At 31.8% G+C, this 19,405-nt stretch overlaps 1 protein-coding gene and 2 long non-coding RNA genes across 10 annotated transcripts; all 3 read right to left on the reverse strand.

The window, feature by feature from the left end:
- Positions 1-697: 697 nt before the first annotated feature.
- LOC108809750 (transcription factor MYB86-like) lies at positions 698-4,402 on the reverse strand. 7 transcript variants are annotated; one of them, XM_056992227.1, is made up of 6 exons: positions 4,197-4,402; positions 3,864-3,917; positions 3,627-3,780; positions 1,981-2,115; positions 1,765-1,894; positions 698-1,656 (listed from the first exon to the last, which is right to left on the reverse strand). In XM_056992227.1, the coding sequence occupies exons 4-6, from the start codon at positions 2,111-2,113 to the stop codon at positions 903-905; spliced, it is 1,017 nt and encodes a 338-aa protein (XP_056848207.1). In that variant the 5' UTR covers positions 2,114-2,115; positions 3,627-3,780; positions 3,864-3,917; positions 4,197-4,402; the 3' UTR covers positions 698-902. The 7 variants fall into 7 exon arrangements, 5 of the variants coding, with proteins under 5 accessions (XP_056848207.1, XP_056848211.1, XP_056848209.1 ...); XM_056992231.1 differs by having other exon boundaries at positions 3,864-3,958; XM_056992229.1 differs by having other exon boundaries at positions 4,193-4,402.
- Positions 4,403-9,311: 4,909 nt separating this feature from the next.
- LOC130498693 (uncharacterized) lies at positions 9,312-10,747 on the reverse strand. 2 transcript variants are annotated; one of them, XR_008937632.1, is made up of 2 exons: positions 10,435-10,747; positions 9,312-10,157 (listed from the first exon to the last, which is right to left on the reverse strand). It is a non-coding gene; the product is annotated as an uncharacterized LOC130498693 (long non-coding RNA). The 2 variants fall into 2 exon arrangements; XR_008937633.1 differs by having other exon boundaries at positions 10,358-10,747.
- Positions 10,748-12,197: 1,450 nt separating this feature from the next.
- LOC130498465 (uncharacterized) lies at positions 12,198-13,259 on the reverse strand. The gene is made up of 2 exons (XR_008937359.1): positions 12,773-13,259; positions 12,198-12,693 (listed from the first exon to the last, which is right to left on the reverse strand). It is a non-coding gene; the product is annotated as an uncharacterized LOC130498465 (long non-coding RNA).
- Positions 13,260-19,405: the final 6,146 nt, after the last annotated feature.

The following is a 19,405-nucleotide window of genomic DNA, read 5'->3' on the forward strand; positions in this document are numbered from 1 at the left end:
GTTTTGCATTTCATTGTGTATTTATTATTTATTTATAAAAGTTTGGTTCTTATAATTAATTATTATATTTAATTATTAAGAAGTCTGAAGATTAAAATGCAATATGCAAAGAAAAATTAAAAATATATTTGAAGTTTTTTTATATATAAATTTTATTTCACAACACGAAAACTGGTGATTACATTTTGTTATATACATTTATTTCACATTATGTATATTTGAATTTTTTTGTTAAAGCAATCCACCTTTAACCCCTCATTTTAAAGATTACCTACTGTCAAATTAAATGAGGATCACCCACCCTCAGAATGATGTTTTTTTTTTGTTGGAAATGCTCTTATTAAAACATACTCCTAAATCATTTTTTGTATGATATTCTAAATTTATGGATATTATTATATTTACGATACGGTCGGTATACTTTGTAATATAAAAAAAAGGAAATCTATTTTGAGGCACACTTGGTAGTTACTAGTTGGTATAGTATGTTTTAATAAGTACAATATTATGGGTTCGTAGCTCACGCATGCATCTCGTTGTCCAGAATCACTTTTTCGAATAAGTCCCCATTCCAACTTAGGATCTATTAACCTCTTCTTAAAGAAAAACACCGCCCATCTCCACCGGAACATGTTTACTTTATATTCTAGGCTGTGTACTGTTCTATTTATCTTTAAAAAATTATAATCAGCGACATACCATTTCTTAATTAAAGTTCGTAAAGACATAGAATGTGACACTATTAAGGTCAAAGTCACGACCAGGTAGAAGGTGAAAAATTAATTACATCTAAAGCACGCAAAAACATTACACAGCCAAAAGCACACATACATACTTAACTAAAGAACGTGAATAGAAATGAAGAAATAATATTTAAACTCTCTCTCGCACATGTTAATAATCTAAAGGCTCTGATTAAACGCCATTTTATTAAGCTTCTGAAGGTTTTTACCGTAAAAATCAACCTCAGAATGCAGTAATCTCGCAGCGCTTTCGTTTAGTGATGACACTGATGATCCCAAGTAGTACTTGGCAATGTATGGCTTCACTTCTGCTTCTAAACCAGTTTCTAAGCTTTGGTTATGTTCTGTGTAATGAAGAATCTCTGATGGCCACGGCTTCATGTCTTGATGATAATGATGATCCATTACAGGATTATTATTGTTATTATTATTCATGATTTGACTAGCTTCTGCGTAATGATTTCCAAAGAAAGCACTGTAGATACTGTTTCTGTGAGATGGAACTGTGTTGCTGCAGTAGTTGAGTTCCCAATTGTTTGGAACTGGGTTGAAGTTTGAAGTCATCTGGTCTGAAACCGTTGGTAGAGTACTTGCACTGAAGCAAAACGCAGCGTTTTGATTAGCCGTCGTCTTGGTCTCCGGGAACCAACACGGACCTGGTTGTGATGAGACGGCCATTGACTGATCATCATGTAGGTTGTTTATCAAACCCGTTGACTTTACTACTTCTGAAGTATTTGATGACGTCAATTTCTGATCTATGACGTTAGCCGTTTGAATGTCGCTTATTAGGGGTTTATGTGTTGTTGGATCAATGCCTTTTCTTCTCAGCTTCTTCTTAAGACATGAGTTCCAAAAGTTTTTGATCTCGTTGTCTGTTCTTCCCGGTAACCGAGTTGCGATCTGAGACCATCTACACAATTCAAGATGGATTCAGAAAATGAAATATACTTCAAAATTTACATTATTATATATGTATTCAGAAACTCTATATAAATATGCTGTTATTTCTTCTAATAACCTGTTTCCTAAGGCAGCATGGAGCTCAATGATCAAGCTTTCTTCGTCTTGAGAGAATGCTCCCCTCTTTAAGTCTGGTCTCAAATAGTTAATCCACCTAAGCCTACAACTCTTTCCACATCTCAGTAAACCTATACGATCATACCAACCATAAATATAAACATTATAATACATATCTTTAACTTTTCAAATATAAGATTACAGACGACCACCAAACCTGCGAGTTTGGGGACAGAACTCCAACAGCCATGACCATGTCTTGTTATGTAGTTGAGAAGTTTCTCATCTTCTTCAGGAGACCAAAGGCCCTTTCTAAGCTTTTGCTTATAACAACAGGAATGACTTCTCATATCTATATGCAAATATGGATATGAAGCAATTGATATATAAGAGTAATGAAGAAACAAGAAGCAATATATTTTTTTTCTTTTTTTTTCTTTTTTTGAGAAAAGAGGCAATAGATTGTTGCAGATATAGAGAGTTTTATGACATGTGAAGGTTCTATAAGGTGAAAGAGGCAGGAAGATGATGGAGAAATTATTATAAAATGAGAGTAAATGTGATTGGCGATTTCTTGTATAACACTCTTTTTTTATAATCGTTGGTTGAGTTAAATTAGTTAATTGACACCTTTTATGGGACCACAATATACAGGAAAAGAATCAAGAAATGAATATAAACACCTAGTAGAAAACTATTTGTTTCCTTTACAAAATAGAAAGAAAAAGTAGTTAATATTTTAGAGAGAAAAAAATCGTAATATTTTTAGTCCTTTTTTCCAATAGATAGATAAAAATAAAGACATACAGCTACAAAAATAAACTATTAAGAATTTATCTATGAAAAAAAAAATCATCTATAAGACTACAATTAATAATAGAAAACAAATTAACATTATTCAATTCTGAATTTATAAATACTATTACCGTCGTTTTATCACAACGTGGTTATAAGAAATTTCACACACATAAACATACATGTTTGTACCTTCCATTGATATATATACATACATTTATTTCCCCCACTTTATAACTTGAAGTTATATGGGTAAACCTAGTGGTAGTTTATTAAATGTACACATGAATTTTGATTTGGGGGAGCAAAATTAAATATGTACTGTCTTACGAAGAAAAGAAAACCAAGACAAAACAACTTTCCTGTGAGATCTCAAATCCGGATTTGTCAGATTGATGTCTCATAGGCCAGTCATGACTCATGATGCCTCATGGGTCAGTCATGGTATGGTCAGTGGGTTAGGATGGATCTATAGAGATATCGAAGGAGTTGAATGCTTTAGACTAGAAGGCTGCCGCAAAAGTCCCTCGACTCTCTATGCTTCTATGCTGAAATGGAAGAATTTTTATGGGTGATGTTCTGTTTACGAGATGTATGTATTACTACGACACATGTTAAGACAGACTACATATTTGGTGGACATGATTGCTAAGAGCATGTTTATTGGTAAAACCCTCAAATGTTGCTTAAGTGGGCCATAATGAATTTTTAACTAATAAAATTAAAATAAGTAACTTTGTTAAGAGACACTAAATTATAGTGATTTAATGGTAGTTGCTTAGTTAAGGTTCACACTTTCATTTCCACAAGAACACAAGACAAGAAATCAGCAAAATAATTCCATGGTAGATGATAAGATCAAAAGAAGTTTATATCATCCATAACAAGAACAAAAAAAAGAGAGTTCAAATCCAACAAAACAACAACGACTTAGACTTGATCTTAAACTAATTAGACTTAGACAACATCAACTTAAGAGCACCAAAGCTTAAGACAACAAGACAGTAATAAATATGAAATTTTATCACACTTTCAATCAATTTAAAAGATCAAAGAAATATGATTTACCTGTGTAACTGTGTTGCAATTGTAGTTCTCTAGTTTAACGAACCTTCATGTGTCTTCAACGAAACACAAGAGACAGAATGGAGAGAATGGATTTGTGATGAGTGTCTTTTAAGATTGGAGAACACAAGTGACTAGTTGCTCAGGTCCTATAAGGCTGTGCGTAGATACAAACAGGGTTACCAGACTCAATTTCAATTCAATCTATAAGGGCATTGGATATGTGAAATTGATCGTTACCAGAAACATGAGCAGCAAACCAGCGGCCAAAGACGCGACAAATCCGTACATTCTCTACAAACAAAATCGAAGGAGAGGTTCAGTGAACAGATTTACTGCGCGATGAACACCAAATGAAAAAAAAAAGAAAAGTTAGACAGAGATAAGTTGTAGAATGTCTAAGAGGCCTTCTATCGAACACATTAAGGGCACAACGAATTCACAGATTAGTTTAGCAGCAAAGCAGAATTTTAAAGCTAGAGAGCTAAAGTGAATCAGACTAAACAAATTTGCTAAGCTAAATCAAGTACAAAAGAAATACTCATCTACACAGAAGAACACAGACAAACCTACTCCTGCCATGGCTTCTTTGTTCTTCCTTCTTCGCTAATAAAGGATAAGGAGAGAGAGAGTCACGACGCGTGTACCAGAAGGAACGGTCTCTTCTGTTGTTTGATTAAGGGACGTAACTTGAGGTAATTGCTATTTTTTTTTTTTTTTAATCCTAAAAACACTAAGGAACAGGGTTAAGCAACCCCAATAAACATGCTCTAACACAACTAACTGACCGGCGTTTGCATGAGAGCTAGTATCATTCCGCTTTCATATCCTAAAATCCAGTAATTTGCCTGCAGATTTTCTTACCAAGGAAGTAAAAACCAGTTGTGTTCTCTTTCTCCATATAGATCAGATTCGATCAAATCTAGTGCTCCTTTCAGAATGATTTAACCTCACCACTTGATCAAAAATGGACATCGACAAAAAATAGATAATATAAAACTGAATTGTTAAATTATAAACGAATGCAAACCTTTGTTTCAAAAAAAGAAAGAAAACTTAATTTATCGAATTGATTAGGTGACTTATGATTTTAATGTTGACAAACAATGACTGTTAATGTTCAGGGATACTATGACCAAATTTCAAAATTTTCCTAATTAGAATGAAAATAAAAGAGAAATAATGCAGGGGAAGCCATCGGTCATGAACAGACTCATTTCCATGGAAGTATTGTACGAATTTAAAATGATTTAATTGTCCCCCCAAAAATACGAAATGTTATTTGTTTGACTAAGAAAAAAGAATACTTTTGGTACTTTTCAAAGTTTTACTTTCCCCCTACTTTAATATCAAAAGAGATAGCTTTGATGTCCAGAGAATGTAAAAGAGTTGTTCTGTTTTTTTTTTTTTTGGTCAGAAAAAGAGTTGTTCAATTTAAGTACGCAAAGTGACGGTGGAAAAATAGTCAAAAATGTTTACACTATGCAATAATTTGGTCGCATAACCACTAATAGTCTACTTTACATAGACATTAGTTGATTTAACAGCTGCCGACTTGTAACTTGTAAGCTCTCTTAGATCTTAAATTGATAGTGTTGATATATAACGTGTAACGGAAAATAAACAAACTTAAGTTTGATAAATTTTGAGCATGTTTCTACAAGAGAACAAGAATGCGTTTAGAACAAAAAACTTATATTATTCATAGCAAATGCGTTCACATTATTATCTTATTACAGGAAAGAGAAATGTTTTCTAAATAATGTAATGATTAGTTTAAAACAAAGACATATATACTAGCTTAAATCGAGTCTTAATAAACTAGAAAATCATCACCATAATTGTAGAGTATTATTAACACGAAAAACACTCAAAATACCTTGTATATCCAACCTCTGTCTCTTGTGACATATTCTTGTAATAAGAAGAAATCGCATAGTTTACAAATCTAATCATAGCGCGACGATATACTTTTGGTCGTATGTATCATGTATATATGTTTGGTGGAAGACGATCAATAGCTAGAAAATCAAGAAGAGGACAAAAGGAAGCAAGATCATAATTTGGTAACTTAAGGCCATCAAGTAGCCGTATTGTCCAATAGTTTTGCTATAGCTATCAAATGGCGACACTACGATAAATGAGCTGTGATTAACCGTGCAATATGTTGGAGGAAAAAGTAGTAAACTTAGGTTTAGACCCAGTGCACTGAAGCTTATCACTAAGAATAATGTATAAATGTACATGGATTTGAAAGCAAAGTCAAAACAATATATTTAAATAAATTTTAACATACAAGACCAACATGTCAATGACTCATTAGTTACTTGTTTTCAAAAGTTCCACAAATAGTAAGAAAAAAAGACAATGATGTGGAGAAATGGAGACGAATCAAAGAAGCCGAAATAAAAGTGAGAGAGAGCATGTAGTAGAACTGTAGAATGATGATTGCAAGAGTGGGACAAAAACAGAAGACTAATGATTTGGTCACAAGAATATATATACACACTTGCATGTTCAAAGTACAAAAAGTTGTTTAGAGATGCAATGCTATACTAAAATGGTGAAGAAAGAGATTGTTGAAACATCACTCTCGTGTCCAGTTCCATTTAGAAAGTGTCTGACGCCACGTCGCCACGCTGTTTTTCCTCGTATATGTTTCATGAATACTAATATTGTTTCATCTCTTTAATTAGTATAATTATTGAGCTGAAGCATTCGTCTGTATGTTTTGTTGGGATTGTAAAAACCCATTTCCAACTCTTTATTATCGGTACGATATTTGTCTATTTTGAACTTAAGAGGCAATTTCGCGTAAATTTACTTTTTGATTTTTTTCCAAAATGTGTCTTGTATTAATTAATTAGAGTTGAATTTCTCTTTATATATTAGACTTTCATTTGTCTTCCGATATGGAACTTAGATTGATATCTTTCATTCTTTCTTTCAAATTAAGAATCACATTTATTTCGTGTCATTTCTTCCAGCGAATTGAAAATGATCTTTTCTTTCCCACAACATCACATATTCCATGATCTTCTGACTTGATCTCTGTCACACATACCTCCAATTTATATCTCAAAATACCTTTAGTCTTCTTGCAAATTTCTTGTCAAACCGTTATGATACCAATTATTAGAATTGTAAAAGCCTGTGTTCAACTCTTATTATCCGGTTAGTACAATATTGTCCATTTTGAACCTAAATAAGCAAGCGTACATGAATATATTTTTTTAATTTTTTTCTCAAAATACCTCGTATTAATTAGAGTTGAAATTTTTTTTATACATTAGTCTCTCCTTTGTCTAATTTTCGATGTGAGATTTAGATTACGTCTCTCATGTTTTTCAGTGATTGTTATTGTTTATATGTTGTATATGTGTAGGAAATACTTTTTTGGTAAAATGTGTAGGAAATATTTTAAAACTATACTTGCTACTATTGCGATTATTACTATAAAACTTAGTTATCTAAGTGATCACTTAATCACTGCAAGATAGTGATGTCAAAAAAAAAAATCACTACAAGTTAGTTATCAATATATAGCTGCCTAAATCATATACATATGTATATATTTTTACTAAAAATTTTCTAGCATAAAATTTTATGCATGCATGTAGAAAACTTAGATATTAATCTACGACAAAACTGCAGGCAATGCACGAAAATATTGTAGCTAAATTGCATGATAGTATTCAATAAGTTTTATCGGAATACTGAGGCACAGAAACCGACCATATTAGATGAAGTTAAGATCCGTACACCACTGGTGAATTTGTCTTGTTAAACTAGTTACTACATGCATATAGATCAAACTTTGTCAAAAACAGTTTAAATTTCTATAAGAAAAAACAGTTTAAATTTCTTACTGTTTGTTTGCGTTTCTATACAATAGCTAGTCCAAAATGTTAATTTTCAATTTATGTATAAATTAATAAATGAGTTAAATAATTCCTCCATTTTAATAGCTTATTCTAATTATTTAATAACCCAATTAAATAGTTTTTTTCAGTAGCCCTATTCAAAAACTAACAATTATGTTTTAAAATTTAATTTGATATTTATCAACTTTAAAATATGTTACTACTAGGGTAGACCCGCCCTACGGGCGGGATTTGATGGATTGATTTTATAAAAGATATCACTTTGTGTACATTTTTTTTTATGTTAAACTGGATGCAAATTTGATTATTGGAACCAATGATGACCGAGTTCTTAGTATTATTGGCTTTTTAATTCCGAATTGTAAGAGTTTATAGTGTATAGTAAGTTATTATAGTTGTTTTAGTGAATGTTAGTAACTAATATTATTATCATTTTTTGTTGTTATGTTTGGCTTTTTGTGTTATTTTTAGTTATATTTGCTTATATATATAATGTAACTAATCATGCTTATAAGTTTAATAATAAATATAAAATGGAAAATAAGAAATAAAGAGAAAAGGCAAGAAAGACAACAAATGTATTATTTTGGACAATCTGAACAAACAAATGTATTATTTTGGACAATCTGAACACACTACTCAAAAATGAGAATCATTTTGACTAAAATATTATGTCTCAAAATGTACAATATTTTATGTTCATGCGGAATTAGTCAATATGCATTGGTATCCAGTAAATATTGTTTGGATTTGGTAGTAGTGATTTTAGTGAATTGATATTATATTTTTAAAATCACGGTTTATGGATATGGTATGGTTTATTAACTGAGCAAACCAAACGAACCGAAGATGCTGATTTTACATAATATAATAGTATATTTAAAAAGGTTTAATAATAAACATAATACAATTTTATTGATATTTGGTAATTTTTTTGCCAACAGTCCAATTTTAGGCAAATAAACAAAACATACTTTAACCTTTCTATCGACAAAATATCTCATTTAATATTTACTTATTTAATAATATTATAGTTTAATAATTTACTTTTAAAGTTTTTTATTACTGTTATCTTAACTGGTTTACTAAATATTTTTCTATATTTTATACTTTTTGTTTTATATTTCATTAGGGGACTTAAATTTTTTATGTTCATTGCATATGTCTAACTATATATATAACATAATTTTTTTATGTTTCCTTATGGGGATTTGTTAGTTATATTTAAATTACTCTTTCTAATCAACCATTGAAATATTTGCAGTACAATAAATTAGAAGTTTGACTAAACTATAATTTTTGATATTAAAGCGTAATTTGAGTTATACATAAATACGTACGATAAAGCTAATATTCTCTTACTGGATGTTAGTTATAAGTTTTTCTACCTTTCTTGCTATAATATTCATGAAAGAATATCTCAAGTAGACATAATAGTATATTTAATAAAACATGTATTTTTTTATATATGCTGGCTCTTTCTTTATGGTGACTTTGTAGTATGCATATAATTCTATTATATATTTTGTGGGTATCTTGATCCTTTAAAATGTAGTATATTGCCTTTTGATGCCAAAAAAAAAATGTAGTATATTCTTGTGGGTATTGGAAAAATCATGTATTTTGCTAAAATACAAAATCCTTGATAGTTATAATGTTCATGTATAACTTGTATAACTACTTTCATATATATATATATATATATATACATATATACATATATACATATATATTGATAGTGCATCTCTTGTTATTGTTTGAATTTCAAATATGAGATATTGTGAAATCATAAGAAAAGTTCGACTCATACAATCAAGTTATTTAATTAATTTTACTGATGTTAGAAAAGATCATATAAACTTTACACTACTTTAACCAATATCCATGATTTGAGCGTAAGCTGATGATTATCCTAAAATGTTCTTTTGATAATAATAAACTTTTGCTGGATCTTGTTTTTCTTTGACTGATATAACAACTGTGAACCTGTTTGAGTTCTTCTGGGTGGTTGACACCATTCTCCATGATCATCTCAACCACTGCATCTCTAAAATCATTTTGAGGATCGATCAATTATTTCACTACTGCAAAGCTTTCCGTTCTCTTTCCTCCATCTGCTGCTTCCATCAAAAGTTCGAGCTCTCCGTCTGCAATAGCTCTACCTCTGCATTTTTCAGATGCTCTTGGTGAAAACTCTAACCTTGCTGTTTTACTTTGTTCTAACCTGTTTAGATAGTGCATAGATCTCCTCTACTGGCCAGCCTTTAGTTTCGTTTTTTTTAATTCTGATTTCCTTGATATTTTTCCACATATCTTCTCTAGTATTTGTCCTCTTCTGCGTAATTATCTGATCTCTTTGACTTTTGTTGGAGAAGCTGTTGGTCACGTCTCTCGCATCTCTGCTTATCTTTGTTCGCAAGAGTCCTTGGCTTCTGATTTGGATTTTGATCTCCATGTGGATCCACTCGCTCTCAGATCCATTTTTTCAGCCTAAGAATCTAAATCAGAAGAAAACATTAAGCGAACTTAAACTAAATTCAAAAAAGTATGAACATAAAAATCACATTCACTTTAGTTAATATCTGTATCTTGACTCTCTGTCGTGTTGCCACTCAATTCCCTTATCAAATCTCCACTCCAAAGTTCTTTCCTGATAAGAAAAATCAAAAGAAAACATTAAACCAAACTAAAATCGACATGGCTACTCACTCTCATCAAATCTCCTTACGTATTCACTATCCCAATCCAGACTCTGTCTCAAACCCAGAGCTCTAGATTAGAGAATAACAATTATAAGAACCTAAAATCAAATGAACCTGATGAAGGACACATGTGAAAAATATTGATTACCGGATGAGTAGAATAGGAAAACATGGAAGGACGTATGTGATCACAATAAACTGATGAATTTCATGGGATAGTCATACCTTTTTATAGTTGAAGATCGGGAGGGAGGAAGTCATTGGAGATGCATTCAATGATAAATCGTGGTAGGGGTGGGGAGATATTGTTAATGAGAGTACTTTAAAGATGACGCTTCAATTCAGACTGATTCCGTAACGTTTGTAGGTTTTGGTCGCCGGTGAGATAAAGAGATGAAGAACTTTAACGATGGTTAGGGGCCGAGTTTACTTATTTAACTCTTGACTCTATATATGGCTTCAGTTGATTTCAAGACAGGCCCGTAACAAATAACACTTAGAGCATATGTCGAGCCCAAATAAAAAAATATCAGAAACGAAGCTCGTTGGGTTTAAAAAATTGACACGTGTCAGCAGCAGATTCAACGAATTAATGACGTGGCTGCCTATGTGTCTTCACCAGGAGAGAGTAGCACTCTACTTTATATAATTAGATATAAAAATATATTTGTGTATATATTATATTATACATAATAAATTAAATTTTATATCATATATAATTCTTGTATTATACAGAAAAATTGTGTCATACATAAAATTGTATAAATTTACTCCCTGAGTATTCCCCAACTTTTTACGCCTTTCAGTAATTCACTAATCGAGAAGAACCATACATGTTGCGCCTATCTAGTTTCTGAACAAAACATGTAATGTACGTAGCAGAATTGTCCAATTTGCTAAGACATGGGATCAAATCAGATCGCGGAAGGAAACAGTGGGTTGGAGCAAGGTTATATGGTTTGCACAAGGGATTCCTAGATTCTCGTTCATTACCTGGTTAGCGGTCAAGAACAGGCTATCCACTGGTGATAGGATGCGTTCTTGGGAAATGATTCAATGTTGCACGCTCTGTGGAGAGATTAATGAGACAAGGGACCATTTGTTCTTTGCTTGCCCATACTCTTTCACAGTATGGCACAGCATGGCAAATCGTATTCCTGAAGCTCACACTGACCCTGATTGGCAGTTAACTCTTGATCATCTGCAGGGGATGAGAACCGGTACGCTCAATAATGTCCTCCTCAAACTGCTATTCCAGGCGACAGTCTATCATATATGGAGAGAACGCAACGCGCGAAGACACCACACAGGCTGGATTTTTACTGATGCAATGCGCACATTGATAGATAAATCAATGAGGAATCGCATTTCATCACTCAAGTACAAGGCGGGGCATAAATACTCATGATTACTTCAAAGATGGTTCTATCATACCATGTAGTTGTTAGTTTTTTTTTTTTTTTCTCTTCACTTCCACACTTTAAAATAGACATAGCAGTCTTCCCAATTCTTTTGTAAATGTCTCTTCCCTATATAGATGAATAAATTTGAAATTTCATCAAAAAAAAAAAAAGAATTGTCCAATTTGCATGTAATGTACGTAGCATACTATACATGTATACATGTAATGGACGTAGCAAATACTGGTCATTAATATTGAGATACCTACACTACAAGAAAAACTGAAAATAGCTACAAAATAATTTGTGGCTATTGACTTATTTTTGTGGCTATTTGACCTATAGCTACAGATAGCCACAAATAATTTTCGTTAACTATGAGCTTGTGGCAATCGATAAAACGTTGCTAGTTGTGGCCGTCTCTCTGCAACATAGCTGCAAACGATTTTCGTGGCTAATTTCCACAAATAGCGGAGACAGTATTTTGTAGCTATTTTAGCCACAAAAAGTCACACTATAAATTGTTGCTAATATTTTGAACAAAAAAAATAGTTGCTAAAACATATTTATTTTTAAAATATAGAAATATAAATCACAAAATTATATATTAAATTAGTTTACAAGCTAATTATTCTTTTTACCAATGAAATTTTTGTTTTATAAATTAAATTTGGTTTACAAACTAAATTGGTTTACAAATTAAATTGGTTTACAAAAATAAACCACATCAAAAGAAAAATCTAAAAAAAAAAAAAAATAAACCACATCTTCACCGCCGCCTCTTCAATTGGACTTACAGCGACCACCACCACAACCCTGTGACTTGGGAGCACCACTACTGCACTGCGACTGGCGGAGAGAAGTCCGATAGTAACGCTTCCACATCTTGATTCTCTTAAGCATGTCTCATTGTCTCAGGTCAGAAAGATTCTCTTGAGCCGAGCCGGATGCAGAGCAGGCCATGAAGGTCAACAAACACCACAAATCCAGATGGCTTGAAGCTGAGAGGCATCACGAGACCAGGAGAGATAGCAAGGTTCCTCTTCACAACCAAACATCATCTTTTTCTGCCTCATCCACCTTTCTTTACCAAGAAAAAAAAATATCATAATCAAATAGAGAGAGAGAGAGAGAAAGGAAAAGAGAGAATCCATAGCTGTTACTTAATTTCTTCTCCGCCAGTACACCGCAGTCTCTCGGAAAGGATTCCACTGCAGATGTGATGACATCTCTAAAAGATGAGATGGGAAGCTTTGCATATACAAATAAAGAAATTTGATTCTGTAAAGAAAAAAAAGAAACAATGGTTACTAGTTAGGATAAGATGACATAGGAAAGACAGAGAATGAAAGGTTCAAAATAGGATAAGGGAAGAAAGAAACACACAATGGAGAAGACGTAGAGAAGATCTGAGTCGTTGGATCAAAATGTATCTATGGTGGAAAAGAGTGATCCGTGTGTTTGAGTATTCAACCAATGACAATATTCCATTATTTTACCTTTTCAGTCATTTTTCATCGTTTAATAATTAATCTTCAAAGCTTTACTTGTTTTGTTTGTGGAACTGAAGTTTAAGGGTAACATTAACCCTTTAATAATATATCTAACCTTCAAATAAATTATTAGTTTAGAGTTTGGATTATATGGTTTAAGATTCAGAGTAACAGATAAGATTAAAATTTGGAAAATCAAAATCTGTAACTTATTCTAAATTGAAAATATTATATTTGGTATTTTGTTTGGTGATTTAGGGTATAGAGTTATAGTTTAGTGTTTAGGGTTTGTAAGTACAGAAGGGTTTGGAAGAAGATTTATATGTTAGGTTTAATGTTTGGGATTAGTTAAGTTTAAAAATATATTTGGAAACTTAGCATATTGAATCAACATTAAAATTTATTTTTGAGTTTCAGTAGTATGTCTGGAAATAGGGTATTAGGGTTAGGTTAAGGGTTTATAATTTTGAGGAAATATATTATAAATGTTTGATTTTATTGATTATAACTGATTTTTTTCAATTTTCTCATAAATGTTGGGTCTTGACATATTATATATTTTATATTTTATAGTATATACTTAAATATTTAAATTTTACGATTAAATATATTATCAATTTTTAGAGTATGCTTATTTTTTATAATACAGAAAATTTTATTATATTTATTTTTCAAAATTTGTTATTTGATTTTATTTTACCATATTATTTGTTGTTTTATATTAAAAGGTTTGTGATTAAATGTAGACATTCAAAGATAGAGTTTAAATTTTGAAAATTCAATTTCTTTGAATATCCACGATTTTGGTTGTGGCTAGATATTCTACGAATTAAGTCGTGGGTAATTGAAGATACATATGTCCACAATTTATTTTCGTAGCTAATTATGGCTTTCAATCTTCAAATAGCTACAAAATGAAATTTGTAGCTAATTAGCCACAAAAAGGTATGTAATAGCCACACAAATTGTGTTTGTAGATATTTTGTGACTATTTTCTTCTTTCCACAAAATTTTTGTGGCTAAATCGTAGCTAAAAACAATTTTTCTTGTAGTGCTAATACTATTCTTTGGGTTAGTTAACTTAAGGCTGAGGAGTGAGGACAAAACACTAAGCACGTGTTGTTTAACTTCCAAATGTCTAGAGTTTCATTTTCAAGACAGGGAAGGAGATCATCGCTGACGGAGAAATATTGCAGAGGTGAAATGTCATAATTACATGTTCTGATTTACCCGAGGTCCTAAATCGCCCGAAATCAAAAACATCATCGAACATGCTCAGTGCACTCTTTTTAAATCACGGAGTTAAGCAGTCATTGTTAATTATATCTACATCTAGGGGAAAACCATTGAATTTGTGTTTATTATTCTCAAAAATTTTATTTGAAAAGGTATTCAACTTTAATTGATTTCCGCACATATAACGAAAGAGGCAATTCTCGTTGCTTTGGGAAAATTGGGTCCACGTTAACGGAATCCTTAAAATGGTTTTTAGTTTAACCATTGTTTAGTGAAAACATTTCACGTCATTAAATTGTTATAACGAAATGTTACGGAAGTCTTAAATAATTGTTTCATAAAAACGGTATCTTAAATAATGTTATTGAAGTCTTTTAATTAATGGTTCTTTTTGGTAGGGAAGCGAGAAGTAGTGATGTTTGTTTACAAAAAATAAAAATAACGGTTTCTTAAATAATTTATAATAGATGAAGTTTTATAATTGTGCATATAAATTAAAAAAATATTTGTTTTTTTATATTTTCTAAACAAAAATATCATTAATTATTTGTTCAAACTCAATTCAACCAAATAAAATAGAAGATATGATATTATTGGTTATATAACATTAATTATCAATAAATTTATGTAGAAAAATGAAAACATCATCTAATTTAGAATATTTTTTTTTGTAAACGTCAAGTATTAAAAAATGGAGAGGGTAATGTTAATGAAGTCTTGAACAAGGAAAAATTTCACTTTTACTATATTCTTAATACAATTATTCATGTTTATCTTCATTAAAAGATATTTTCAAAAATACATTTATTATTAAAGAGACACAAGACTTTTATATCCTTATTCTATAGATATATAAATATTAACAATTATTTAAGTAAATGATAAAATTATAATGGTTGTATAGTTTTCAAATTATACCTTTCAAATTCGAATTTTTTACAATTTTTTTTTATTTTTTTTTGAAATTTTCTTTTTGCAAATTTTTTTTTTCGAATTTAAAAATTCTTTTTGAATCTATTATCAAAATCCAAAATCAACAACTTAACTATAAACTCCAAATCTGACTAATTAGTCTTGGAGTTAGAAGTGTCTATTTATTTCTTTAAAAGTAAGGGTATATGTGGGTAAAATAAACATAAAAATTGTATTAGAAATGTGGTAGTTTTTACAATTTCTCATTAAAGTTTGAATTGCAAAGTTCTTTTTCTTTTTCTCTAAACTGATTCGAGGAGATTTTCATGTCTCTATAGTGGTATATATAAATCTCTGGTTTCTAAGTAAAGCAAAAGCAAGAAGTAGCAATTCTAAAGGGTAGCTTTGAATTTAGTTAACGGCAACAATTAAAATGAAAAAAAAAAGAGAGAAGAAGTTAGAAATACATTTTTAAGAAGGCGACATGAATTTTTAAAAGATAAAAGAAGTAATAATAAAAAGTGTTTTTGTCTAGTTGAAAAGTACGACCCATGACCCTGCTCATGCATAATTACATAAATGGGACCTTAACTCATTTTCGATATATTTTCCTTTTATTGCTTATTTTCTAATCGAGTTCTTATCCTACGTATTTGCATCCATATTGTCAAAATCATAGGACTCATATGACTGTTTTTAGTTGAAAAAGCAGTCAAAACAAAATACACTCATATAGCCCTTTTGTCAAAAGTAAAATAAAATCATACACTCATATCATTTGTTCGTAGTCTTCAAAAAAAAATTCATTTGTTCAGTCAAAAAAAAAAATCATTTGTTCGTGTACTGGTCAATAAGTTAACCGTATATAACTTTATAGTATTTGGGCATCAATACAACAAGAAATAATTACACTAAAGACAGTTTCAAGTTTTTAATAACACCATGGAGCAATTTATGCTCCTCAGACAGTTTTTCTCTTTTCAATACATGTTTCACTTTTCCCAATTCACAAATCAATTGTATTTTAATTAAAGTCTAACTAAATAATAAAATATTATATTATATTTTATATTATTTTATGTTCTTCTATCTCTCATTTTCGTCTTCTTTCTTTCAAATTTTCCATTTTTTCTAAATTAAAATCTGATTGTTCAGATTATTTTTTTCAAAAGAATTTGCATGTAATTATTGTCTTTGTCACTCACTCTATCTTTTAAAATAGGTCAAGGCATATCTCCAATGTACGTACAAGTTGCACACTCTTTTGTACATGTGGATATGTAAACGATGTACATATATATATCACTGAAACATTGTACATGTGTAAATATTAAATGAGATTTGTACTATTAGTAGTCTATAATCTTCTCATCTCCGCAACAACCAAATTAAAATGAATCACTTCTCATTTATATATGATATAAGTAATATATGACATGATTCAAATGTGTACAGTTGTTTAGCTTTAAGAGGTGAAAATTATGCATACATTCTTACCATGGCATAACTTCATTCATCTGGATCTACAAATTTCAAGACGTATAATTCGACTTAGAAGTGAGATAGCAGGAATATGTGTACATATTACCATAATATCATGCTATTTAATTGGATAATTTCGCAAGTTTCAAAATGTGTATAATCACATGATGTCCATGTGTACATAAATTTTACTATCATATACAATATACAATGTACAATGATTCACTTGTATATAATCCAAGTACATAAGACGATATTTGTTTTTGAGCAAGAATAACAAACGACATGTGTGTACACTATGTGACGTGTACATGAGTAGAAACTTGAACAAATTAGATGTTTAAGACAAATGAACATGTTATTTTGTGTACACACTGTAACGTGTACACATGTACACTCTGTAACATGTACACATGTACATTTTCAAAATGTGTACAATCACATGATGTCCATGTGTACATAAATTTACTATCATGTACAATGTACAATGATTCACTTGTGTAATATTGTCCAAGTACATAAGACCATTTTTGTTTTTGAGCAAGAATAACAAATGACATGTGTGTACACTCTGTGACGTGTACATGTGTAGAAACTTGAACAAATTAGATGTTTAAGACAAGTGGACACGTTATTTTGTGTACACTCTGTAACGTGTACACATGTACATCGAAGATGAACCAATATATGTAAAAAAATTGTACACATATAAGTGGATTGGTGGTTGGTTACACATATAGTTGTACACATATAGGTGAATAGGTGCATACATGATTAATATGTTTTATTCATATCTTAGCTTTCATTTTAGTTCATTTAATAAATTCTCCAATGCATTTAAGATTAATTTTGTGCATATGTTGCCCGATTTCATTAACAGATAGTTGTAATACCTAATTGGTTAATTTTGATCTTAATCAAAGAGACAATTGATTTTGTATATGACAATAGTTTGAGCTTAATTTGTTAACTTTTTGCATGAACAATTAAATTTTTTTGGACAATTAAAATGGATAAATCTGAAAATTTAATAGTTTGAGACAAATTGTTAATAACCTAACAAATAAAGGACCAAATGTGAAAATGTGAGAAAAAACTCAATTGTTGCCCGAGCTTCACCGTACGACACCGCAATGGATTCCGAACATCACCACGACATATTATCACAATGCAAAGCGGATAAGTTACGGAGCACGTTGTGAAAGAATAAGCTTTGTCGTGTTGATTTATGACGAAGGAGAAGACTAACCGCTATCGAACTGGGCGAACGTTCATCGGAGTCACAGATGAAGACCAGAAAACACAACGAAGAAGATATGATTCACTATAAAAGTTATTAAAGAATTGTGTTTATTTTATGAAATCAGTAAACTCAAAAAAAAAAACAAAATCCGAGAAGGAAAAGAAGATGAGAATCAGTGAGTCTTACAAATTATTCTATAGTTATGCTTTAGTTAGTAATAAATGAAATAAGTTAAGAAAAAGTGTTCTAGGAACAAAAACTGTCATGTCCCGAGTTCTAAGTAAGGCATCCGGATAGGCCATGGTGCGGGGAGATGGGCTGGCCAGGTTGAAAAGACCTAAAGGCAAGCGTATCATGGTCTGATCTAAGGGTTAAGTGCATCAGGAAGCTGAGACTTGACCAGAATAAGAAGGGAAGAAGGAAAAGGTAGCTGGACGAGTAATCCGGAAGCTGGACATGGTCCGGAAGGAGTTCCATCAGCTCGGTGAAGCTGGTGAGGAGCTCAAACAGTCTTGGGCAGCTCACAGGAGCTGGAGAGGAAGCTCACTCAGCTCAGGCAACTGTCACTCAGCTCAACTCAGCTGGACGGAGTGATGGAGCCTTGGCCGGTAAATGCGGACCGTGAATGATGGTCACGGACCGGATGCTGAGCAAGGATGACCGATGGGTCTAGCTTGCATGGGCAAGTGAGCTGAGCTTGTGGGCAACTAGCTGAGCTTAAGATCGATGAGAAGGAAGGAAGGAAGGGGCGGTTACATGCGGTTGGACGGTTTGGGACGGTTTTGGGGCGAAAAGGTGTCCGTTGGCCATTTGGCCAATCACAGCGTCCGGACGGTTCCAATCTTCTTCCCTATAAATAAACCCCTCCATTATCGACATTTCTCATCAGAAAGACAAGGGGAAACTCTGCCCAAATTTCTACAGAATCAAAGAGAGAAAAGGGAAACAAGACCGCAAAGGCAGTCCGTGTGGTACCAAGGGGATTCCGGTGAGTTCTAAGCCGTGGGCAAGTGAACCGTGATCGAGAATGGATACCAGAGGAAAGGAGAAGGCAACCGAGAAGAGTGTGGGGGCTTCCGAACACACGCCTAAGGTACTGGATGCAAACCAAGTACAAACCGCCGGTAATCATCCATCCGGATGGTTCGGCCGTTTGATCCATGAGTGGATGGTTGCATCTATTGTTCTTATTTTGTCATTACATCTCTTCTCTAATATATTCTGAAGTTATTTATGAGTATAAACTCACGATCACGCCACCAAGGCTCGGTTAGATCAGAGTAATCTCTCCATGGCCTTGGTTGAGCATGTGTGAACCGACCTCATGCTTCCAGTGGGAGTTATTGGGATTTGGCGATTGATATCTCTTAGTGGGGATTTATAATGAATTATCAAAGTGATAGAATAATTTTATATGATTGATTTCGAGA

Source organism: Raphanus sativus, chromosome 8, assembly GCF_000801105.2.
Source record: "Raphanus sativus cultivar WK10039 chromosome 8, ASM80110v3, whole genome shotgun sequence".
In the NCBI taxonomy this organism is placed as follows: Eukaryota; Viridiplantae; Streptophyta; class Magnoliopsida; order Brassicales; family Brassicaceae; genus Raphanus; species Raphanus sativus.